Here is a 25,772-nt window from a genome sequence, read left to right on the forward strand (position 1 = left end):
GCGCGCAGGCGCGGTGCGCGGTCGTGGCGGTCCGCCGAGCCACCCGGGTTCCGGCATGCCGGGCCGGCGTCTCGTGGCCGCCTTCCCGGTTACCTGCGCACCATGGAAGGCCTGCGCTGCCTGCCCCGGCTGCTGCCCCGCGTCGTGCAGTCCCGGCGGGCCCTGTGTGCCGCGCGCCTGAGCCCGGCTGCCTGCTGCGGTCGCGCGATCCCGCTGCGCTCCGGGAGCCCGCCCGGCGCTGCAGGTACGCCCGTCCCGCGGGGCCCCGCCTGCCCTTGGCCCCGCCGTCCTCACCGCTGCGCGACCTGCCCGGCTCACCCTGCCTGCAGTTCTCAGGCCAGCACTGCCGGGACGCGAGTGTGGTTTCTTGTTTTGTTTGTCGAGACGGACAGGGTCTCTCTGTGTAGCCCAGGCTGGCCGCGAACTGGCAGCGGTCCTCCTGTCTCAGCCTTCAGAATTCTGCAGTTCGAAGCGTTAGGCTACTTTTGGTTTTGTTGTTGTTGTTTTTCAATTTAGCGTTTAGGTGTTGTTCGAGCGTGCGTGTGCCTTTCTCTGGGTTTGTGTGTGGAGGTCGGAGGACAGCTTGCCAGAGTCAGTTCTCTCCTGGATCGAACTCGGGTCGTAAAGCTTGGCGACAGGCGTTTTTGCTGGCCGAGCCATCTGCTCAGTAATGGGTTTCGTGACGGTACTTTTATACGTACTTTTTCTCGACACCCCTCCCCTTCCTGCTGGCCTTTTTGCCTCCATATGCCCTCTTCTGCTTTCATGTTACAGAATTCTGTTAGGTTGGGTTTTTATTTTTTTTATTTATTTATTCATTTATTTATGTTGCTTGTTTTGAGACAGGGTCTCTCTAGCCCAGGTTGTCTTGGAACTCACTGTGGAGCCCAGACCAAACGCGAAGCAGGGTGGCATGAGCTATCACGAGTAGCAAGATTGGGATGTTACTAGTTCTGTTTATTTTGTTAATTTCTCTTCTGGGCACATTTATACAATTGCACAGTTGCCCTGGTGTAGGATAGGGAATTCCTAGAAGTGAAGTTAAAGAATCAAGCCAGTGGTAAGCGTTCACCCTTGATGAAGTCGGCTCTTAGACTGTGTGAGCAGACAGCCAGGGGAGCTCTGGGAGAAGGAAGAGGAGTCTTTGCTGCTGGAACTTCTGTCACCCAATGGTGAAATGTGAAGAAAGTGTTTCCACAAATGTGAGTACAGGTTCTGCTCAGAAACAAACAGTCCTAACAGAGCAGCGACTTCTGGTACTTTTTTTAAATTGTACTTTAAAAGTTCCCAAAATGAGATGCTGTCAGTCAACAACTCCTTCCCCACAATCAGTCTTTTGGTTATGTGCTTTTTCCTTCAGGCCTTGACAATGCTTGGGAACCAAGTGGTCTGCAAGATGCAGGAACTTTTAGGATAAACATTGAAGCCCAGAGTAGTAATCCTGACATTTCTTCAGTCCCTAGAGCTTGCATGGTGAGAGGAGAAAATAGACACCTGCAATGTGACTTCTGACTTCCACGGTGCTCACACAGCCCCAGTAAACAAATGTACATTTTGTTTATTTTTTTACTTTTGCCAGTGCTTGGGACAAACCCAGGCCCTTGTGTGTATTAGACAGGCACGGAGATTGCCTTGGCTCCGGCTGACCTTTCCAATCATAGAGGAGGACAGGCCTCAGAGAGTTAACAAGTTGTGTGACTTTAGTGCATGGAAGCCCTGGCAAGGAATAAGAGCAGAATAATTAGGGAGAACAGCCAGAATCCTAACATAACAAGTGTTTCTTTTCCAGTAGGAAAAAGTTTCAAAATGCAAGACATTCTGAAGGTTCTGTGTACTGTGCGATTGGAATTGAGCTTCCAGGAAAACCAGTCATGCTCACGGCAAATTCATTCTCTAATTTTTTTCTTAGGTGGTGTGTACCGGTGTAGAACCTCCGATGCCTCTCAAGCTACTTTAGCCAGCGTGGCCCAGGTGTTTGCTGTGGTGAGTGCACCTCATCCAGTAACTTGCAAGAAGAACTTTGTATGCTTATTAAACTCACAGGATTGGATAATCGGCAGAGGTATTGGAGTTGTATTTGGCCAGCGACCCAACTGCCTGAGATTGGTTTAGTGGTCCTCTTGAAGCTTTATTAATGACTGAGTTCTTACTGCTCAAATGACTTCTCCTTTCCAATAGAATGAGAAGTTTATATAGTACATGTTAAGGTTTCCCACCAGCAGCAAAAGTTTCCTCTTGAAACAGGTCTCGTGACTTAGACTGACTTCAAATTTGCTCTGTGGTCTGGGGTGATCTTGAACTGGTCCTCTTTTCTCTACCCTCTAAGTTCTGGAATTATAGGTGTGCTCCACCGTGTTAAGTTTTAATGTGCCACCACACCTACTTTATGTGGTCCTGGGAATTGAACTTTTTGTATGCCAGGCAAGCACTCTACCAACTGAGCTATATTCCCCAGTCCCAAAGCTTCCTTTGTGAACACTCAAGATTTTCTGAATCTGTTTAGAATCCCTTGGAAGCTGCTAGCCATTGAGAGACTTGGAAGATGCTAGAAAGGCAGCAGAGTACAGTATTTGAGTGCATGCCTGAAGGGTGGTTGTGATCTCAACCCTCTGAAGTGATTCAGGAGGAATTAAGTGAATTAATAACACATCTGTTAGAAATTAAGAAATAAGGCCCTTGGTGGCAAAAAGTAACCTAAGTAAAATTATAAATTGTTTTTGCAGCTCATTTTGTAAGTGGTTTTTTTTTTTTGGAGCTGAGGATCGAACCTAGGGCCTTGCGCTTGCTAGGCAAGCGCTCTACCACTGAGCTAAATCCCCAATCCCATCATTTTGTAAGTTTTTATAGTTGGAAAAAAAGTTTAAAGAATAAGTGCTTGACCTGAGCCAGACTTCCTGAGTTTAAACCTCAGCGTGCTCTCTTTCTGTTGGGGTACTTGGACAAGTAAGTTATTGTGACATCTTATACCTTGGTTTTCTCATTAATAACTAGGATTAAACTGCCGTGGGTAATCGTGAGGATTAAAGGAAGCTGAGATAACATCACTGTATTTTAATTTGCTCGTTTGTGTACTAGAAATAGACATGCTTTAGGGGCTGGAGAGAAAGCCAAGCACCGGCTGCTCTTCCAGGGGACTTGAATCTCACTCTCAGCACCCAAACTGAGTGGCTCACAACCACATTAGCCACAGCTCCAGGGTCTAACACCTCCTGTATTCCTGGTACCTACATAAATATACAGACACATTCATAAAAAGAAAAAATTACAGCACCTACTTTATAAAAAACTACTTTAGAATGACAGTAACTCACAAAATCCTGAAAATGGTACCTCAGACATAATAACTATCCAGTGTGTGTTATTCTTTACAAACCTTTGCATTTAATTAATACTAGCTTCTTAAAGAACTTTAAGACAGGGTCTCACTGTGTAAGCCTCACTGGCTGGCCTGGAACACTTGGAATCAGCCTGCCCCTGCCTCCCCAGTGCTGGGATTGAAGTGTACCACTATGCCCAGCTAAAGAACTTTGTTTGTTTGTTTTTTCAAGATAGGGTTTCTCTGTGTAGCTGACCAGGCTGTCCTGGAACTCAGAGATCCTATCTACTTCTCCCTCCCAAGCGCTAGGACTAGGATTAAAGGCGTGTACCACCACCACCCTGCTAAAAGAATTTTTCTTTATGGACAATATAAGATAAGAGGCATCTCAGAATTGCTTGTTTCTTTTTTGTTGTTTGGGATTTGTTTTGTTTTGCTTTGCTTTTTTTGAGATAGTCTCACTCTATTGACCAGGCTGAGCTAAAACTCATTGGTTAGCCCAAGCTAGCCTCATACTAATGACAGTCTTCCTGCATCAGATCCCAAGTAGACCTGAGGCACCATGCCCATTTCTGCAAAATTACTTGGAAAGTAATTACTCTTAGTCAGTTTTCTGAAGTTGATCCATTCCACAATAGAATCAAGCCCAGTCTGTGTAACCCCAGCTAGTCAGGAGACCGAGGCAAAAGAATTTGAGTTTGAGGCCTGCCTGGACCACACAGTGAGCCCTCCCCTCCAAATAAAGTCAGATGATGACTGAAAGACAATTCTTTATAGGCAAAGTAAGTTTCTCCCAAGAACACTGAACAATCAACTGATTCTATTGAAAAGAATGAGTTGAGAAAGTGAGCTGGTTACAGAGTAAACATTTTAAATGTCAGTTTTACGTGATGTCTTTCAGAAAAGGATACCATTAAAGAAAAATAATACATAAATCTGAGACATAAAAATACATAATATGTGTTGTAGAGGAGGTATGTTTTACAGGAACACTGGAAGGCACCCTGTAAGTTATTATTGGCATAGTTTTCTCTAAAATTTGGCAAATGCTGTGATTTAAGTCGTTTTACAAATTTCCTTATTTTCAGCAGTGAGTATATGTGTTTAAGAAATAAATCTAAGGCAAGCTAGTCTATATGATATGATACAAAGCTTTTATTAAAAATGGACCTTGACATTCCTGATGCTTCTGTCCTCCTGTTGATCAGACCTTTGCTCATGAGAAGCAGACTGAAGTGTGTATTGTGGGGTTTGTTATGGTTCTGCTAACATAGCCCACATTGTTTCCAAAGCAGTAACCCAGAGTGTGTTTCACCAAGACGGTGCGTGGATTGTGTTTACTTTCTTAGGGGGAACAATCCAGCCCTTCACATGTGATACCTTCAACCATGACTGGTACAAGCGTACAGAAAAGTGTCCCTCTACTGAGCAGAAATAATGTGACCTCGTGTGCTGGGACTGCTGCAGGCACCTTTTCTGTACGTTTCTACTCATTCTGCAGGGCCTGCCAGAGACATCTTAGCTTTGAGAAGACGTTTAGATTTGTGAGACAGCCACTCCTTGGTCCCAGTCTGCTGAGAAGGATAAAAGCCAACAAGGGCCAGGCATCATGTTCCCACCAAGTGACGTCCCCAACCCAGGGATCGTTGTCAAGTCCTTTCCCAGCCAGAAAGTCCTTGCAGCCACCTGAGGTTCCCCTAGCCTGCTGACTGATGAATTGCAGAGGAGGATGTGAAGTCCAAAGCTGACAGTTACATTAGCAAAGGAGAGGAATTTTTTTTTTCTGGCTTCTGCAGCTGTATTTAACTTAAGGTCAGATATGACTTATAACTACATTCCATAATTTTGAGGCTGTATCTCAGAACATAAATATACTGATTTGAAATTGTTTGTTTTTATGATCTATCTTTAGACAAAGTTTGACAAAGAAGGAAACGTTACTTCTTTCGGTGAGTATCTTTATCAGTGGAGTCCTGAATTTGGTGGACAATTGGAAATTGTAGTGTTGGAGTGCAGAGTTCTTTGTATTTGCTACTGTGTTGAAGGAGGTCCCTCCTTAACATGGGGCTGGCAGTCCCCGCCTGCAGTTCTCTGCACTACTTCCTTTTGGCAGGAATCCCTTGGATTCCCCGGGTGTTTGGAGTAGAGCCGAGTGTGGAGATGCTGTTCCTCCCTTACACAGCCCTCCAATTTCTATTCATTACGAAGCAGGTTTAAAGTAGAATTGGGGTGTGTTGTCCGTGTGCACACACACACACACCCCACTGCCATTGCAGTGAGAAAGATGGAGGTGTAAGGCGCTGGGTGGCAGTCATGTGACAGCCCGCCTCTAGACAGCTGCTCCTAAAAATGGAGCTCGGTGTTGCTTTCCCTGCAGCTCCAGTGTCGCCTTCCCCTGCAGGCCTGTGGTCCTGTCCCATCCTTGCTTAGATCCTTGTGTTTGTGCTTTTTTCTTGCAGTCCTGTGGGAGGTGTGGTTTGACACAAATACAGATGCTGCTGTCCCAGCCTATCACAAGTTTCTCTCATCTGCTATATCCTTAGCAGATAGGAGAATCTACCGTGAATATCAACTTTTCTAGGTTTTTATTTGTCCAATAATAAATTACCAAATTCATTCATTCTCAGGTTCACAACGCTGAATATGATGCTATAGTGGTAAAAATAGAAAGTGTAGGGACTGGAGAACTAGCTCGGCAACTAAGAGCGCTTGTTGTTCTTGGAGAGAGCCCAGGTTCAGTTCTTAGCACCCACACAGTGGCTCACAGCCATTAGTAACTCCACAGACATCAGACATGGGATGCACATCTACATATGTAGGCAGAACACTCATATACATAAAATAAATAAACCTAAAAAAATCTAGTTAATAAAATTCATGTTCACGTGTTCGTGTGGGCTGGAGATATAGCTCAGTTGATAGAGAGCTTGCCTAGAATGCTAGCTAGAATACCTAGATTTAGTCCCAGCAACAACTGGATTCGGTTCTGCATGTCTACAGTCATAAGTTTGAGATCATCCTTGGCTTTGTAAGGAGCTCAAGGCCAGGCTGGATGCAAGACATCCTTCCTGTCAGAGAGGCAAACTATGTCCAAAGGTAGAAAATGGTTGCTATAGGTTCTTATGCTTGATTGAGGTTTTTATATTGATCCCCAATGGACTGCTGTGAAATGCTCTAGAAAAATATAGAAGAGAAGGGAAAATTTGAGTTAGCATGAGTCTCCTTTTAAGGTAAGAATAGATACTAAAGACTCACGTAATCCTTTGTGGTAATAGTAGGAAACTGCTTAGCTGGGCCTGGGAGGGACACTAGGAGCCCATGTTCTTTGGGTTGTTAGTGTCGCCTGCTCTGTTTCTCTTATAGAGAGGAAGAAAACTGAATTATACCATGAGTTAGCACTCCAGGCCAGAGACTTGAGGTTTCAGCACGTGATGAGCATCACTACCAGGAACAACAGGATTATCATGAGGATGGAGGTAAGAGCTGCGCTGCTGTGTTCACCAGGGAGACCTAGCCATCGTGCCTTTAATCCCAACACTCAGAGGCAGAGGTGAGCAGATCTCTGTGAGTTCAAGGCCAGCCTGGCTACAGAGCAAGTTCTAGGACAGCCAGTGCCTGTGAGAAAGAGATGGAGAGGGAGGAGAGAGACAGGAAAGAAAAATGTTGGAAGGAAGTGGGATTTTTTTGTTACTGAATGCATTGTAAGAGTAGAACTTGCTCTGCATGGATTATATGTTCAGCAGGCATGGGAACATTTGTGTTGGGAAAATTCTGACTGTGGTCTTTATTGGCCTTTGAATTTAGTCTGTAGTTTCTGGGATTACACACACACACACAAAAGAATCTATTTATAAAGATATAGGGCCTTATGTGGCCAAGGATGCCATAAACTTGCTATGTAGCCGAGGATGAGGTTGACCTCCTGGTCATTGCCTCTGCCTCCCCAATGCTGGAATTATAGGCACAAGCCACCACACCAGCTGAAATAGATGTTTTTCCATTTGTATCCTGTTAAGTGCAATTATAGTACATAACCCTGGCTACCTTCATCTGGTTCTCCATGTACACCAGGAATGTCTGTTCAATTTTGAAACCTTAGTTTAAATTTATATCTAACACTTTCTAAAATTATTGTACTATACTTGCCTACTCAGAAGACACTGAATGTATTCAATTTCCGTAGTGATTCAGTTAACATGGACCTCGGTTGTTTGGACCTGTGAAAGCTTATGGTCTGGAAATACATTCGAAACCCATCAGAGGTGTTGGGCCCTGAAATATGCATGTACTTGCTTTTTAAATTTGTCTTGAATTAGATTTTTGTCCCATAATTTAGACTTAATCAAAATAATCACAACCAACACAATCTGCTCTCAAAATTTTTTTCTCCAGAAAATATCTTCGTTCTTGTTATCAGTAGCTACTGCTTCTAAACAGTATGTATCTCTTTGTATAGATAAATGTGTATAAGATGAGTGTTAAACTGTGGGACCTAGATGACGGGCTTATGACACTGTACAGATAGATGGACGGATACGTAACTCTATATCACCTCTCCAGCAATCGGCTGCAGAGATGGGACAGTGGTTAGAGCAGTGCACTTGTAACTCTTGCAGACGACCTGGGTTTGATTCCCAACACCCACAGAGTGGTTAACAGCCACCCAGAATTCAAATTCCAGGCCGTCTGATGACCTCTTCTGACCTCCACAGGCACCAAGCACACAGGTTGTACACATATGTACATGCAGGCAAAACACACATAAAATAAAATGAATAAAATCTAATTTAGAGAAAGTGAGTCGTGCGTGCCTCTTGAGTTGGGGTCCAGGAGAGCAGGCCAGTCAGCCATGACTATTGGCAGTATGTAGGGGCTGGGTGGGGGGGTTCAGAGAACGAGTGAGGATGTCCAGAGTAAGAGCAAGCAGGCCTCCTGGGTTTGGCTGGTATCCACATGTACTGCAGAAGGAGAGGGAAAGTGACGTTGTTGACAGACTTAGTGAGGAAATCTGCCAGTTTGTTGTGTTCTCTTCAGAGACCAGTCTTGAGACCGCAGCTCCCAGGTGCCGGCGGACAGGCACTGGTCCTTGGCCAGCCTCCCACATGACTGTTTTAGGGAACTTGATTTTTCACTTATTCCCTATTTTCTTGTGCATGTCTTGGCAGACGTCTGTCTCATTGTGGGTTTGAATATTTTGAGACAGGGTTTCAGATACACCAGGCTGGCCATGAACTGCTGTATAGCATGTCCTTGAACATCTGCTCTCCTTCACCTCCCAGGTGCTGGGATTGTGGGTACACCTCTGTGCCACACCAGGCTAGAGTCATAATAACTATCTAATTTGTGTAATTCCAGTTTTATCAAGACTTACATGTATTTGAATTTTCTTCCTTTATAAAATATCCCTTAATTTTATTATTTGTTTTTAGAAAACCAAATGAGCACTAATTTGGTTTAGTTTTAGTCCAAAATTAGTAAAATGAACTCAGTTTTGTGAATTTACTTTTTCCTCCAGCTTGATAACTTGCATCTCGATGAATGTTATGTTGTGTGTGTGTGTGTGTGTGTGTGTGTGTGTGTGTGTGTGTGTGTGTGTTCATCCATTCTTTTCTGTTGCTTTTCCAGTATTTGAAGGCTGTGATAACTCCAGAGTGTCTTCTGATACTAGACTATCGGAATTTAAACCTGGAGCAGTGGCTGTTCCGGGAACTGCCATCACAGCTGGCTGGAGATGGTCAGCTCGTCACTTACCCATTGCCATTTGAGTTCAGAGCTATTGAAGCACTCCTGCAGTATTGGGTAAGCCGATCTGATGTGTTGTGTGGAGTGAGTGTGAAGACAAGTTAGGACTATTTCAGAGCTGCCTTCCCCAGGCACAGCAGTCCTTTGTAAGGCTCCTCCAGGGAAAGAGAGCTTCATTCTCCAACTTAGGACCCAACCAAGTAGACCTAAAGATTCTCAAGAGGAAACTGACAATCACATTCAAATTGGCTCCCTTTGTCCACTTTTATGTTTTTTGTTTTTGTCATTTATTTTTGTTTGTTGACTTGGGATCACCCCGTGTATACCAGGCTGGCCTTGAACTAAGGTGTCCACCTGCTCCATCCTCTCTAGTACTGGTACATGTGCGTGTCACTTCTGTCTGCGCACTTTCACTTATGGGATGAGAATTCAGGAGACCTAAAGTTGGAGTGTAAGTGAACTCTGAGCACCTCACTTCCTTCTTCAAATTAAACTGTATAATGCAAGTGCTCACACATGAATGCACCATTCATCAGACCTCTGTTTGAAGCAGCTCCAGGAGGTGACACCTCCTGCTTGGGACCTAGACTGACAGGAACCACAGTTCTTCTAGTGACCCCTGCCCCACAAATCAGCAGGTACTGGATCCCTGGGAGTTGTACAAACCCAATCAGGGTGGCCACTGCCTTCTTAGCCCCTTCTCACCTTTTATTTTTCCTGCCCCTAATTAGTCTGGATTGTACTGTTCAGGAGCTAGCTGCCATCAGGAGTCAGTGCTGGGAGCATATTAGCCAGAGTGGGAGATGGAGAGGAAATTTAAAAGGTCAGGAGAGCCTGAGTGACCTGGTACCTTACTCTGTTCTCTGCTTCACTTCAATGAGGGAACAGAGGTTTCCCTCTCTGCTGGGGTTACGGGAGCAGCAGCACAGTGCAGACAGTAGTGTGTGACAGGCTGGGCTGACTCAGGAGTTCATCATACGGGAACAATGCAGTCACTTAGTAATTCTTGCCTGTGACATGCGGTTCCTTTCGGAAAGAGTACTACAGTATCAAGCCAACCATCTCCTCATGGGATCCACTTTCAAATAAAGGAGAGTCGCTCAACTCACCCAGCCTCCCAGCCCTATGAAGTCCAGCCCTCAGACCGGAGAGTTGGTGTCTCTAGGATAGTGAGACATTAGGTCTGCCTTGATGTCCCACTTCCGGTCTTCTGAACCTGGAAGTAGATCCTGTTTTGCAAAATAAAAGAATATATGGCAGGCCCCCGGATTCTGGGTTGCAACTTCCTAGTTAGAAGATGAGTTGTGCTTCTGAGATAAAACAGCGTGTAAGTAGTAGCATTTTGAGTCTCAGTTTTGCTGTTTAATCTGTTAGTCGTGTGGTGTTTGCCAGCTGATGTGGAGGTTTTTCGATCTTGAGTGCTATCCTCTTATCAGTTTATTCCTGTTGAGTATCCGCCATGCCTATTAGCTTAAGAAAAGCATCCTTTGGACTTTACAGTGATTCAGTGTATCTTTTTTTAAAGTCCAAGTCAAGCTTCAGTTTTCTGCCACCTCCCAAGGGCTGGAATTGCAGGCACATGACAGTATATCCAGTTATTCGGTGCTGTGGATCAGACCTTCATGCATGCTAGGCAGGCTCTCTACCACCTGAACTACAGCTCCATCCCAAGTTTCAGTTGTTAAAAGTCATTGTCCAGAGCAGTTTTGAACAGTGTTCTGTTTACAGAAAACATAGCTATTCCCAAATGTGAAATGGGTGTTTTGACATGGGGGTTTCAGGATTTTTCCTGAAGATTTATTTTATATTTATTGTATATGTGTATGCACATGTATGTAGGTGCCAGCAGAGTCAGGGGGTGTTGGATCTCCTAGAGCTGGAGTTACAGTTGTGAGCTGCCTGATGTGGTTATTGGGAACCAAATTCTGGTCCTCTGGAAGAGCAGGAAGTGTTCTTAACCACTGAGCCATCTCTCCAGTCCCCAGGATGTCATTAACAAATCATTCCCTAGTCCTACCATAGCAGCTGTCTGTAGAGGAAGACTGTTCTGAGAGTTAATCCAGAGCCTGGTGACAGCGTTACATGGTGCTCCTCTAACCCAGGAGATACTTTTGAGGCAGCTAGAAATGGCTGTTCTGAGATGCTGTCAGTATTTTTGGCTAGCACAAACAAATGTCTGTGTTTAATCAGAGGCTTCACTGATCCTAAGTTCTAAAAAGGTTGTTTTAATTCTTATGAAAGGCCATGTTGTTATCTAGATCAACACCCTCCAGGGGCAACTTAGCATCCTGCAGCCACTGATCCTTGAGACCCTGGATGCATTAGTGGACCCCAAGCACTCTTCTGTTGACAGAAGCAAGCTGCATGTCCTACTCCAGAATGGCAAAAGGTAAATATGGGTGGCTTATCAAGCTGGGAGTTAGAGACAGACACCTTCAGTTCTCTCTGGCTGATGCCTACAGAGAGATGGTTAAGGTAAATGCGCATGTGAACCTAAGTGTGATTCTTCTTTGTTAATGGTAACAGCTTTCCATGTGTCATAATTTAAATAAATATACTCTGAGATTTATACTCCCCAACTTTTCTTGAAAATGTAGCAGTTAAGGGCTGTGACTGTGTCTCAGTGGTAGAGTGCTTACCTGGTGTATATGAGGCCCTGGGTTCAGTTCCCAGCACCACAGAAAAATGTTCAAAACCTTGACAATTAAAACTTGATGTGGGGAAGGAGTGTGATTGTTAGAGAGATGGCTTAGTGGTTAAAGGCACCCCCCACCCCAACACACGCGCGCGCGCGCGCGCACACACACACACACAGCTTTTAAGTGCTGAGAATCACACGGGTTCTCTGGGACAGCAGTGTGTGCCCTTAACCACTAAGCCATCTCTAACAGTCACACCCCTCCCCCACATCAAGTTTTAACTCTGAACATTGTTTTCTGTTGTGCTGGGGACTGAACCCACAGCCTCATACATGCCAGGATTATACCACTGAACCACAGCCACAGACAGCCACAGCCCTTAACTGCTAAATTTTCAAGAAAAGTTGGGGAGTGCAAATCTCAGAGTATATTTATTTAAATTATGACATGAAGTAATTCAGGGGGTTAGGTTTGGTGGTGAGTGCCTCCACCTGCTGAGCCATCTCACCAGCTCAGAAAGCCAATAAATGTTCTTAGTGTTTATTATTCCGTGTGTGTGTGTGTGTGTGTGTGTGTGTGTGTGTGTGTGTGTGTGTGTGTTGGGGGTGGGGAGGGATATGTGCACGTGCGGGGTCAGGACAACTGGGTAGAATCAGTTCTCTACTTCCACGTGTGAATCCCACAGATTGAACATAGGTCATCAGGCAACAGGTGCCTTGACTTTCTTGAACCTTCTTACTGGCCCCAATTTTTTGTTTGTTTTGTTTTTTTTGAAGATTTATTTATTTTATCTTTATGAGTTTTGCCTGCATGTATGTATGTGTACCGTGTATGTGCCTAGTGCCTGAGGAGGGGCAAAGACATAGGATCCCCTGGAGTTGAAGTTACAGATGATAACCATCATGTGGGTTCTGGGAGCCAAACTCAGGTCCTCTGCAAGAGCAGCCAGTGATCTGAACTGCTCAGCCATCTGTCCCTTAAGCCCCCATCTCCAGTTAAAGTTTTAAAAGAGTTCGTTTTTTGTCTAATGTTGAAGTACTTTTATCAGTTATAAATAAGCTCCAGGCTGGAGAGATGGTTCAGTGGTTGGTACGATGCTCTTTCTGAGGACCTGAGTTCCATTCACAGCACCCAGATTTGGTGGTCCATAGCCACCTGTAACTCCAGCTCCAGGAAGCAACGTTCTGTCTTCAACAGGCGCATGCACACATATGGCATAGGCACACACATAGACACACTTGTTGAAAGAATACTCACGCCAGAAACCTGCTTTGGTGGTTCAGGTCCCAAAGAGGATGGGGGGGGGTGGGGGGAACGGGGAGGTGTCTACCGTCTGAGGATGAATCAGGATGGCTGCCAGCATTGCTTCATTGAAAAGTGACTAGACCCTTTATACTTTAAGTCGCACATAGGATTAAACTGGAGACAAGGGGCATGTGAGCTGGGGTGTGGCTTGAGATTAGGAGTTGAGGAATCCAGCATTGACCTTGACAATAGGCACCAGTCATATTCCTCTAGTTAGAGATAGAGTGACTGCTTTATCAAGCAGGAGCTTTCCTCAAGCCCAGAGGGTATCCAAATGTTCGACCTTGGGAAAAGGACTTGTTTCGGGGAGCAGACATGATACTATTTCTTAGTCTTACTATATGGGCCTGTTCCCCTCATAACACTCCTAAAAGGGAAGGTCCTGATGTCTTACTTTTTTCCCATTACAATGTACCACTCTGAATTCTCTGTGTTTATTAACTGAACTCTTGCCTTTAATGGCCTCAGGCTCTGGATCTGTATCGAAGGCATTTCATCCTTGGGATCAGGTGTGTCTAGTAAATCTCTAACTTTCCTGTTCTTGGTGTAATTAGGAGGGCACAGTGGAATTCCTGGTTCCATGGTGTCAGGGATTTTTGCATTTCTAGAATGACATAACCTTTAAAGCCACAAAATCGTTATATGGAGAGCTGTGTCACTGGCTAATCTTACCAATTGGTTTGGGTTTGGAGTCGTTAATTTGCGTTAATTGCTGAAATGTTTCTTACCAGTGGACACTGAGTGCTAGGTGGATCCGCTTGTAAGATGCCCTAAGCCCATTGTTTTTACAGTGAAATGGTGCACATTTACACTGCTGACCTTTGCTATGTAACTATTCTTACAGTCTCTCTGAGTTAGAAACAGACATTAAAATTTTCAAAGAGTCGATTTTGGAGCTTTTGGATGACGAGGAGATGCTGGAAGAACTCTGTCTAACCAAGTGGAGTGACCCCCAGGTCTTGTAAGTATTGCTTGGGTTGTTTCTTCCTTCGGGTGAGGCTGTGTTTGTCTAAAATAGTGAACAGGCCTTTTTTCACCCTTGGTCACTTTTTTTTTCACCCTTGGTCACTTTGTCTTGCACACAACCCAGCTCAGTGAGGCTGAAGGGAGTGCACACTGCATTGCAGCTGCTGGGCTGAGGAGAACATAAACATCACGATTATCCTCAAGGGATGGGTCACTAAGCAACATGTGTGAGATGAGATAGGTTCCGTAGGGAGCAAGGGCAATAGTTGCCTGGTAGAGGAGAGGGGGATGAGCCAGACAGTGTAGATTGGATTCTGTAAGCCTTGTCTATTATAGACACACCGCTTACTCACTTCTGACTTCTAAACCTAGAACTCATTTGCTTTTTAGAAACAGCTCTAATAGAGCATAGTCACTGCTACATATTATAAAGCAGATTCAAGAAGCATGTATGAAACTCACTGTCTTATCTATAACACTAAATGCATTTAAAAGTCACTGGAGACTTGAATCTGCTCCGGTAGACAGTGGTATGGTTCTAAGTACTCATGCTCTTCATTAGCTGAAAAGCAAGGAAAGGGGCTGGTGAGATGGCTCAGCCGAGAAAGTGCTCTGTGCTAGCCACTTGAGTGCGAGCCTTGGAAAGTACCAACGCCACAGTTGTCCTCTGACCTCCACATGTGCGCTGTGGTGCACACTCACACGCACACCATAAGCACAATAATAAAGTTCCTTTTTTTCAATTCCCCCAAGACAAAACACACAACTCTGTCTTGCCAACACTTAATTTGTACAAACATGCCAAAGTAGAGATGCAAGGCTCAGGGTCATTCACATTTACTAAATCTACCATGCAACAGAGGCGATGCCTGGTGTAGTGCATCACAGCTTCAGAGCACTAGGATGTGCTCAGGGAAGCGGATGTCAGCCGTTAGTCCCTGCTCACTCATCCAGGGAGAGGGGAAAGTCGCTGCTGCTGTATTTGATTGTATTCTAAGGGAAATGCTCTTTAATGTGTATAGATGTTTGGCCTACGTGTATGTTTGTGTACCACTTACATGTTCGGTGCCCACAGAGGCCAGAAGAGGGCATTAGATCTCCCAGAACTGGAGTTCTGGATGGTGTTGAGCCCCCATGTGGGTGCTGGAAATAAAACCCAGTCACCTAGAAGAGCAGCCAGTACCCTTAACCACTGCAACATCTCTCCAGCCCCAGGAAATGCTCTTTTCAATTTAGTCTGAGTTTTCTTGTGCATCATAATGTCCTAGGATTTTCACTTTCTCATCAGTATTCACATTTGTATTTTCTAGTCACTAATGGCATGTAATTACATGCCTCTTGGATTGGGGCCATGGAGCACAGTGATGCTAAGTCATCTGTGTAGGCTGAGTGCATCATGCTTAGGATCTGTTGGCGTAGCCTCTAACAAATTGGATGCAATCACAGCAGATCCAGTAAGCTGGCTTTCTCACCGGCTGCTGAAGTTGGGGGGTCAGTGTGTGCTGGACATGCTCAGGTTTGCTGACTGTTAACCCTGTGACTTGAAGTGAAAAGAGCAGTGCTGGGATTGACCATGCAGAGGAGATGGAGCTGCTGCTTGAAAACTACTACCGGTTAGCTGACGACCTTTCCAATGAGGCTCGGGAGCTTCGGGTCCTGATTGATGACTCACAGAGCATCATCTTCATCAATCTAGACAGGTGAGGATGCCCTGCAGAAGGTGAGGACTGGGGTTAGGACTGGAAAGCACTTTTTAAAGGAATGGTTTTTTGGAAGAAGTCACACCATCACATCTGTGACTACTCCATAAGTGGCCTTATTCTTAGTTTCCTCATGCCTGGCAAAAGCCACTGAAGGAATGCATGGTTTATTTGGACTCACAGTCTGACAACGAGGGCAAAAACTTGACGTATCTGTTCATGTGTCCTGTCAGGAACCTGTCCGAGTCCCCAGCCAGGGAATGGTGCCACCAATGGTGATGGTGGGTCTTTCCACCTCAGTGAGGAGGTTTGTTTCTATGGTGATTCCAAATCTTGTCAAGTTACAATATTAATCATCTCAGGAGTTGCTTTTGAAGGTGGAGAGTGACCCCGTAGGCCTTCTCTAGTTTTGCTCCTTTATGTGTTTCCTGGTCTGAGTTGGTTGTTTTCTCTCCAGCCATCGCAATGTGATGATGAGGTTAAATCTACAGCTAACCATGGGAACCTTCTCTCTTTCCCTCTTTGGACTAATGGGAGTTGCTTTTGGCATGAATTTGGAATCTTCCCTTGAAGAGGTAAGAATGTCATTTTTTAAATAACAGGATTTTATTTTATTTTTTAATGTTGAGATGATTAGAAGAGATTTTGAAGCATGACCTGTTATGTTACCGTTCCCATTGCTGTGACAAAGTGCCTGCAAAGGCAACAGAAAGAACGGAAGACTTACTTTGGCTCACAGTTTAAAGGAGTCATGGTCCAGCAAGGCAGGAAAGGCAAGGTAGCAAAGCATGAGGCCTCCCATCACACAGGCCACAGTCAGGAAGCAGGTGACTCTCCTCTTGGTTAAACCTCTCTGGAAATACCCTCACAGATCTGTGACTCCTGGGGGATTCCAAGTCTAGTCAAGTTAACAATGAAGATTAACCACCACATCTGCATATTCCACAAAGAGTTAGACACAGCTGTAATTCACTTAGAACTCAGGCAGTTGCTGTTGGCCTATGTGTGTAGCCTACATCACTTTATTTCCTAGAACATGGAAGTACACAGGAGAAGCTGACTACAACAGCCACCCTGTGAGGCAGTGGTGATGCGAGATTTTATTTCAGTTCTGTGTGTCTGGCCCTGTACCCGGGATTCACGTACACAGGGCATGTTTGATGCAGTAATCACAACTCTGAAACAGACAAAGTTTCCCTACTTTGTAGATGAGAAAATAGAGGCTCAGAAAACTTAGTAAATTGCAGATCTATAAAACCAGAGGATTTCAACCCAAAGATAAATAAATGCTCTCCACTCTGCCCTCTTGCCTTTCCACATAATGCCAGGGTTTCTGAAACCACTGTAGCCTGGTGTTTTCAGGAGCGGTCTTACAAGGCACTTTGATGTTTGGCCCTCTGTCCTCTGTGGTTTATTGCTTCTATGGCTGTCACTGTGGTCTAACCAACATCATCTCTCAGGACCAGACATTTGTAAAAAGTGGTCTTTAAAAAACTATCTCAGACTTTTACATAGAGATATTCCGGTGCCTTCTGACCGGCCTTAGGATAGTCTAGACTCCCAGGTCTGTGGATAATCTAGTCACTTTTCCTGGATTCGCCTAAGACATCTGTAGCCACTCTTGTTTGTCAGCTATGCCCTGGTTCGTTCTCAGAAATGCTGGCCACACAGCTCTCCCCTCAGCTCCCAGCCTTGTTGCTCAGTTCACTCCTATTCACCTCTGGGGTCATAGCTTTTGTTAAGAGTCATGCTGTGTCCATATGTTGGTAGTAACCTGAAAATATGAGGTGTGAAATTCCTCATAATTGTAAACATTTTGAAGGCCAATCACACTACATTGATGTGAAAATTCCATAGCTGGTCTGTTGTGGCTCAGTCAAGATGTGAGTGCACTAAAAGTATTGCATGAAATTATCTTTGGACTAATATACATATATTAGGTGCATGTGAAATGTTTTTTCTTTAGACTTCCAAAGAAAATACCATTGTTATGTCACATGTCCACCAAGGGAAAACGTATACAACTAACTGTATTCCTGCCTTTCAAAAGTTAGTGGCTGAGCTTGTAAAACAGAGGACAATTAATGTTAGAATGGTGCTTCCTTCTTATTTTCCCAGTCAATATTATAAATACATAAACTGAAACATGTTTTGGTCCCAAGAAGTTGAGATGGGATAACCAACCCATCTAACGCAAGCTAACTCTGTTTTATGCTTAACTCTAATATTCTTACTCAAAGCCTATCTCCCCCGCCCCCCAAAGAAAAGTGGTTTGGTTTTGTTTGAACTCCCTTTTGATCCAGATTTGGTAGTGCACAACTGTAGACTCAGCTCTTTGGTGGGAGGCGGCAGTAGATCTCCTGAGCCAGGAACTCGAGAGCCGGTCTGGCAGCAAAGCCTTGCCTTCATAGTACCCTTTCTGGTACAGCATCATGTGCAGTCCTGGGTACAGAAGAACCCAGTTGTGAGAAACCCGAGGTGGGAGTCTCACCCCAGGGCTTGGCCTCAGGGCTTCGATGCAGGCCTAGTTCCCTGCTCTTTCTATGGAAGAGCCCCGTGATGACAGAAAGGCTCCTTTTAGCTCTGGAGGAGAGTGTGTCTCTGAGGAGACTAACCTCTGTGATTGGAATGAACCTTTTTTTCTTTCAGGACCATCGTGTGTTCTGGCTGATTACAGGAATTATGTTTATGGGGAGTGGCCTCATCTGGAGGAGGTTGCTTTCGTTCCTCGGCAGACAGCTGGAAGCTCCTTTGCCCCCTATGGTATGGACTGGGCGCTCACAGCAGCACCGCTGTGGACCGCAATCCTGGGCCCCCAGTCAGGCAGCCTGGGTTTCAGTTGTCACAGGCTTTGTAACCCTGTGCGAGTGAGTTGACTCTTCTAACGCTCCTCACTCTCCCTTCTGTTAACCCAGTCAGCACTATGTGCTTCGTGTGATTTGGAAAGTTAAGTGAGCTGCAATGCATAGCAGTGTCCAACAAATCAGTTAGACATTACTTGGTTTCTTAGAACGCGGGCGAGAATCATACATTAAGGCGGATGCTCGTCACTCGGCAGGGCTTCCCATAGCCATACTGAAATGCAGCAGCGCTCCAGAGCATGTGAGCACTTCACCTCCTCTCCTCCCATGCATGTGGAGCAGCATGGCTGGAGCAGGTGCGTAGGCTCTGGCCTGTGTAGTTCTTCGCTTTCATCTGCTAGTGACTTCTGAGAGAGACACAAACTGAAATGCATTTCCTGCTTTATTTAGATGGCCTCCTTACCTAAAAAGACCCTTCTGGCAGGCAGAAGGATGGAAGTGAAAAACAGCCTCAGGCCGGAAGGACTCGGAGCAAGCAGGACTGTCCTGGCAAGCCGCTAACAGCAGCTGGCAGACAAAGATTTTTATGCTTCTGAAGCTGTTACCGCTCTCTGGTTGAGAAAAAAGATGACTGCTGTTTAAATTATGTCTGACTTAAAATACTGTGGCATTCACAATACGAAAACACGATTGCATCTTCGGAATTCTGGGAGGCAAAGTGCTTTCTTTGTAAAAGGCCAAAATCCTGTGTCCTACCAACCTTGAATACTGTTTTTATGGGCTTTTTAAAGTATAGATTAATTTATTGCAAGATAGACTTATCTAGATTCAGTACTGTTATACATATCAGGAAAAGTACAGCTCTGTGCTGATGGAGCCCAGGAACTTGACAGAGCCTACAGTCCCTGAGCTCACAGGCTGCAGTTGCTCAAATAGGGAGTCACGTTCCTATCAACTTCTGACTTGGGAAAGAAAGCTGGCAGATCTGTTAGCCTTGCAATGAACTCGGGAATGTCAGTCCTTGACAACCTTATTTTCAGGTATTTGCTCTCTTTTATATATAAGATAAATAAAAAGGAAATATAATTTAATGTTAACATACGTAGATTCTGGTTAATCAAGATGGTATTATTTTTCTTTGATTGGTTATAAATAGACTCTTTGGAAGTAAAGTTGAAAGAAAGTGTTTATTCTTACAATTTTATAGCTGTTTTGATCACTGCTTGATTTAAGAGATTGTGTCTCCCCCACCCCCGAAAATGTTTACAGCTAGCTAATCTGTTTGCCTACCTCTTCAGAGTTAACAGATGAGCTTGTCAGACAAGGATAGTTAATGTAAGAATGGTGGGAGCATTGTCTTCATAATCAGAAGTTTTTGTTTAAAATGAACAGCAAAGCGGGACATGGTTGGTGCTTCACCTGTAATTCCAGTCCTTGAAAGACTGCAGCAGGAGGATTGTGAAGAGTTAGAGGCCAGCCTGGGCTACAGAGTGAGTTCTAGGCCAGTAGAGGTCATAGAGTGAGTTCCAGGTCCACCTGGACTGTAGAGTAAGACCCTGCCTCAAAACACCAAATAAATGGGGCTGGGAGTGCTGCTCTTTGTTAGAGTGCTCACCCAGCATAAACAAAGCTGTGTGGTCAACTCCTTAGAACTGTACAGTAAATAACCAGATTGTTGATACCTGTAAATCTGAAAGCTGCCATCCTAATAACCATTCTGCCTACTTCTGTGTATTTTCTAGAGGTTTCATTAAGTTGTGTGCTCAAACATTACAGTTAAGTGTGCTTCCAAAAGTAGTGCACTTGTAAGATTGTGGTAAAGCCAGGCAACTCTTAGCCTACAGGGTACGAACAAAGAGGAAGTACACCCACCCCAGATGTTGTGTGCCCAGTTACCCTAGTGTGTCCCACAAGGATGTTATTTACTGGGTAATTTAGTGACAGGAATAAGAATGTTATTCCAGTAGAAAACAGAAAGTTATAAATGAGCTTCCCTCCTATGTGGGGCTGTGAGAGGCTGGTCCAGGGCAGCGGAGCTGGCCTGGTGTCCCAGCCATGAGATGCTGGAATGTGACCCTCGAGGAACTGTAGCAGCTGAATCTTTTGATAGTGTCCAAAATCATCTTTGATGATGCCTGGGTTCCACGCTAGCCCTTTTCAGCAGACCCAAGAGCTGCTGTGATTGGTCTTAAACTGTCTTGGATTTTGCTCAGCTGAGATCCATGAAGAATTGAAGTCCATTTGATCCCAGGTCAGACAGGATCAAATATCGTTTTCTCCTTGTGTTAGTTTATGAGCTTGAGCAAAGTAATTGTCTTGATGAGTCATGTACCTCTTATCAGTCAGATAAAAGGACAGAACTGGCGGTTTGTAAAATTTTTAAAAATAGTTAGGTCAGGTAGGGGTTTTGAGCATAACTGCTACTTAAAGAAAATGTAAAATATCAAATACTGAGTTTTATAATTGAGCAGGCAGTCACATCCCACATCGAGCATGAGCAAGGGGGGTGATACTTTTTGACAGTCAGTCCTTATGTTCAGAGCCTCTGAGCCAATGTGGACAGAGCAGAGGTCATCCTGTGAAATGATCCCTCCTCATGTTATTCTTAACTACAGACTGGAAGAAGTTCTGACCGACTCAGGCTGACAGGCTGTTTGTGTGACGGGGTCCAGGAGCTGCACTCAGCTTTATTTCTTGGAATGGCATCACTGAAGCTACATTTGAACTTCAGTGTGATAACTTGAGTAATGGCCACAAGAGGTGGTCTCATGGAGGGATGGAATGGGGTCCAGAGACCTGAGCTCTCCACCAAAAGCCCACTTCCAATCATTCTAACTTTATAGTCTGGGACAGTAAGGCATAAAGCAATTCCTATCATGAAGCCTTGAAAATGTACAGAGAGAAAGCTGGAAAACCAGTATGTAAATGTCTGTTGGTGTCTTGGGGTAAAGATCACCAAGCTAAACAGTTGCATCAGTTAGTGTTGTTTTAGTTATCTCCACTTGAATTTCTAAGCATTGTGGGGCTGTTTCTTAGAACCTCAGTTAATGCTTGGTGGAAGGAAATTTTAATCCACCTGTTGAGGATAATATTCAGACTGTCATGTGCTAATGTTTTCTCTATATCAGGTCAATATTCTTCATAGGTTGATCTTCAAAAGTGGATAGCACTGACCTGTTTCTCACAGAAGAGTCGATGTGTTACAGTGTTAACAGTGTTAGACTTGTCAGTAGGACAATCCTTCAACTTGAAGATGTTCCCATCTCTATAAGCTCTATAAGCTCTCTTTACCCGGAGCCTGCTTTCTGCTATGTTCAGACATTGAGCCAAAGACAAATTCTGTGGCTCTCATCAGTTAGAGCAAAAGCACTGGCACTTGGGGCTAGAGCATCAGCTCAGGGTTGGGGAAGCCCATGCCTGGTGTGCACAAGGCCCTGGGTTTAGCCCTGCTGTTTACGTTTGCTGATTGGCCATCACAGTGGCAAAACCATAACCCTTCTGCTGGTAGTGGTCTTCAGATAGGTTGAACTGCCAGTGACTAGCCAAGCAAAACCAAATGTCCCTGTGTTCTCTCCCTGCTGTGTCTTGGGCTGTGTGGTGCACACTCAAAACAGCCAGCCTGGAGCATGCGCGGTGCCTTCTGGGGTGGGTGTGAACTGTCCCTCTTTCTCCCCTGTGGGTCGTCTCAGTGGAGTCCTTTCTCGGTTGGTCCCTTCCTCATCCTCTGCAGAAGGTTTTCTCTCTGGCTGGTACTGTCACCCATTTCCTTCTGCTCTTGATATCATTTCCCAGGGTCAGAAGGAACAGTATCTCCCTTGGCTGACACAGAACCAGCCAGTCACTGTTAGCAGGTCTAAGTGCTGGTGAATTTCTCCTGAAGCCACACTGGGGATGGAGCACAGAATCCACCCTAAAGAATGGGCCAAGAACAAGCGAAGCCACAGCCCACCTGCCACTGGGTTCCTCACTGGTCCCTTACAGTCACCCTGGGCTCAGGCCACACTCCTGCTCTGTTGATGGCGCCGTCAGCCTAGCACAGCAAAGCCTCCACCCCTCCTGTGAGACTTAACCACACTGGTGAGACAGCCAGCCCCAGAGACCTGTGTGAGGCACGCACGAGATGGCTCGTTTCTGTGGTGGTCCTTCCAAATGGTCGCTGAGGAAGGGCCAGGGTGTGGGCCCCGTGCCCCATGCCGTCCTCTGTTCTCCCAACGGTGTTTTCACTGGGTACTGTGCCGGCAGTATGACAAAATGCCCACGAGAAACAGCTTCAAAGAGGAAATGTTTATTCTGGCTCACGGTTTCAGCCATGTTAGCTCCAGGGTGCTTTACCCTGTTGCTTTGGGGCTGGGGAAGAAGCAGTGCATCATGGCAGAGGAGAGCTGTTCATTTCATGGCAATGGGAAACAAACAAGGAAGGAAGGACTTGGGGTCCTGATACACCCCAATGGCATAACTTCCTCCAGCAAGGTCCCACTCCAAAATTTCCACCCTCCTTCAGTTGGGGGCCAAGCCTTCAACATGGGAATTTTGAGGCACATTTAAGATCCAAATAGGACCAGCCATCACTAACAAGGATTTTTAAAGGATCAATTATATAGAGACTGTGTTGAGAGCTAACTGCACCCTTTCTAGGCAAGAGAGAGATGGGTATTTAAACAGAAGAGGAGGAAGGGTGAATTGTTACAGTCCCAAGCACAGGCAGGAAGCTCAGAGAAGATGCAAAAGCGTTTTTTAGAAGATGCAAAGTGCCTGCCGCTCCCCATCATCCGGTGTCCACACATAGCTGACCATATTTCCAGGTAACTTGGCTGTCAGTATGTCTGTCCCAGGAGCCCCACCTCTGTCAGGTTTCGCCACAGCTCCTCTGGAGGAATACTTTGTCCACCCTGGAGTTGACTTGGGCCAAGAGAGGAGGGGCGTAATAGGAAAGTGGAGTGACCTCTTCAGTCTGAGCCGAGGCTGTAGACGTGAAGTGCCCCGGAGAGCCGGGCTCCCCAAGAACTTCTTCCAGCAGCGACAACTACTTGGTTCTGTAGAAGATACAACATAGACAGCATTCATGACAAATTCCCACCCTGAAGCAGACATGCCGTGCTCTGGAGATTCCTAGGAAAGCAATGCTGGCCAGACTCCAACTATAGCTCCAACTTAGGCCTTTCCCTTTGCTCATACACCACTTTCTTGATTTGTAAGTTCTGAAAACCACAGTTGTGGAAGTTGACTCCAGCCTCTGCCTCTTGTAATTAAAAACAAACAAACAACGGGAAATACATGAGTGCGTGCTTATTCCAGAACCTCATGTGGTACAATGTAGACCATGCATCTGGAGTGGTAAGGACAAGGGGTTACAATCACACAGCATCCCTGCTGCCTAATGTTTTCAGGCCTGTCTTCCAGAATTTTTTTCAAAATCTGCTGCAGGTTGTGAAACATTTTAGTAAAGGCAAAATCTTCACAGTTTGCAGTTAAATTTGATTTGGGAGAGTTGCCAAAAGTTACTTTAAATCATTACCGGTAAGTGAAGTGTGGCTGGTCATGCTGGCGGCTAGCATTTTAGAGGAAGCAGGATATGGCATTGATCTTGTTGGTTTCATTTTAACACAACAATCCCAAAATGCTGATAATGGCAGCACTGTACTGAGCCCTTACTATGTGTCAGATTCTAGATGGAGCTCTTCCTGTCACATCCTAATACCCCAGTGTTGGCAAAAGAGAAAATCTTTTCAGTAACAAATGGTAATTCTTCTCCCTTATTTATGTAATTACTAGTTTATTAAATGTGCTTTTACTTTGGCTATATTCTAAGTCTCCATTTCCTGGGCAAAGCATGCGCCTCCCTAAAGTTAACCCTTCCTGGCTGCCCACCGTCTCCCTAGTCTAACCATCTCACATGCCCCCTCAAGGCCCATAGGTTCTGCAAGGCCTCCTAGACCTGGCCAGCATGGACAGCCACTGTCTTTAGCCCTGGATCATTGTACATTGATGTCAAAGGTCTTGGCTGCTTTTTGTCCTTCCACCTACACTGTGAGCGGGAGACGAGGCCATGTCTCACTGTTCCATCTACGTCTCGGCTGCCCAGGGAAGCACCCCAGTTAAAGGTTCTGCTGAGGCTCACCACATGACATGGGCAGTCTTAAGAAAGCACAGAGACAGTGGCAGTGTTGTTCCTTAGGTATGTCTCCAGACTGCCAATCCCACAAGGCTCATGTGTCCTAGGAAGGAAACCTGACTTGAGAGTCCTAATTCAGGTCTCGGGGAAAGGCCACTCTGATGTTTTATGCTCACTGAGCCTTAATGCCCTGTCTCAGGGTGAGTCAGGAAAGGGAGGGATGTTAGTACTGACACAGGTGGACTGCAGTTAGGCTAACATGTAGAGATGCACAGACCAGAATTAACTGTGAAGTACTTTCATCTGGCCTTTATCACCACTGCCCTTGGTCGGTGTTCTTGATAATGTCTTAATTTTTTGAAGATGCATAAAATTGTAAATAAAAGCCCCGTGTATCCTCTGGAGAATCCTCCCGTAAGTTTAGTAATTGCTGTTTCTAGTAGCTAACCCTATTCATCAGCCTTGCTGTGTCAGCGAGAACACTTGACCAGCAGAGGGCAGTTTCACCATGAGTCTCAAGCAGGCCCTGCATCCCAGCACCTCCCAAGCCTTCCCAGACTGCTGTCTTCCAACACTTAGGACTCCTGCTCATTCTGCCTGTAGTCCTATGCCAGTCTCACGGACCTGCCTTCCCTGTGTGTCTTCAAGAACAGTGACTGTCTCGTCTCTGTATTTTATAACCTAGCACAATGCTGTGACACCAAATCCTGAAGTGAATGAACCGTTTAGTGGTTTAGTTTGGTTTCTTTGTTTTGAGGCAGGGTCTCATTCTAACCCAGGCTAGCCTGGCCTCAAACTCCTACCTCAGCTTCTCATGTGCTGGGATTACCGGCATGAGCTACCTACCACACCTGGCTCTGTAGAGTTATATATTAAGGTATATTTCTTAATTCTATATTTATTAAAATGTAATGTTAAATGTATGTATCCTCTAGCAGTCCCACTGCTGTGTTTCTCACAAGGATATTTGCACAATTATGTAAAAAAATAGTTATAAGAATGCTCTAAACAGCATTGTCTGTAATAGTTTTAAAAAATGGAGATAATGTATGTATGGGAATGTAATTGAACTGAATTATGGAATGTCCAGAGAATAAAATATTGTGTGACTCCTGGGAAGGATTAAATGGTGCTGTGTGCTTATTGATAAGAAGTGAAGGTGCATAAAAATGCAGCCATGGCATGTGTGTC

The 25,772-nt window shown here is 45.1% G+C and overlaps 2 protein-coding genes across 8 annotated transcripts in view; one reads left to right on the forward strand and one right to left on the reverse strand.

Annotated features, from left to right (window-relative positions):
- The first annotated feature begins 2 nt into the window (after positions 1-2).
- On the forward strand, positions 3-25,700 carry Mrs2 (magnesium transporter MRS2). Of its 5 annotated transcripts, none has more exons than XR_008215759.1 (12): positions 3-244; positions 1,910-1,983; positions 5,229-5,265; positions 6,680-6,792; positions 8,942-9,115; positions 11,317-11,447; positions 13,847-13,963; positions 15,516-15,668; positions 16,126-16,243; positions 18,318-18,431; positions 18,920-19,509; positions 21,085-25,700. XR_008215759.1 is itself a non-coding variant. In XM_052728339.1 (11 exons), exons 1-11 carry the CDS (start codon positions 103-105, stop codon positions 19,028-19,030), a joined length of 1,284 nt encoding a protein of 427 aa, XP_052584299.1. In that variant the 5' UTR covers positions 3-102; the 3' UTR covers positions 19,031-19,566. The 5 variants fall into 5 exon arrangements, 2 of the variants coding, with proteins under 2 accessions (XP_052584299.1, XP_052584300.1); XR_008215760.1 differs by having other exon boundaries at positions 22,262-25,700; XR_008215761.1 differs by lacking the exon at positions 21,085-25,700 and adding an exon at positions 18,679-18,825 and having other exon boundaries at positions 18,920-19,026.
- The window catches only part of Gpld1 (glycosylphosphatidylinositol specific phospholipase D1), a 55,577-nt gene continuing 52,543 nt past the window's right edge, over positions 22,739-25,772 (reverse strand). For all 3 annotated transcript variants that reach the window (XM_052728333.1, XM_052728332.1, XM_052728330.1), the window contains one exon: positions 22,739-23,502. In XM_052728333.1, coding sequence (XP_052584293.1) covers positions 23,416-23,502 — 87 coding nt within the window. In that variant the 3' untranslated portion in view covers positions 22,739-23,415. The remainder of the gene's footprint in view (positions 23,503-25,772) is intronic.

Source organism: Peromyscus californicus, unplaced genomic scaffold (assembly GCF_007827085.1).
Source record: "Peromyscus californicus insignis strain IS unplaced genomic scaffold, ASM782708v3 Scaffold_8__1_contigs__length_139910024, whole genome shotgun sequence".
Lineage (NCBI taxonomy): Eukaryota > Metazoa > Chordata > Mammalia > Rodentia > Cricetidae > Peromyscus > Peromyscus californicus.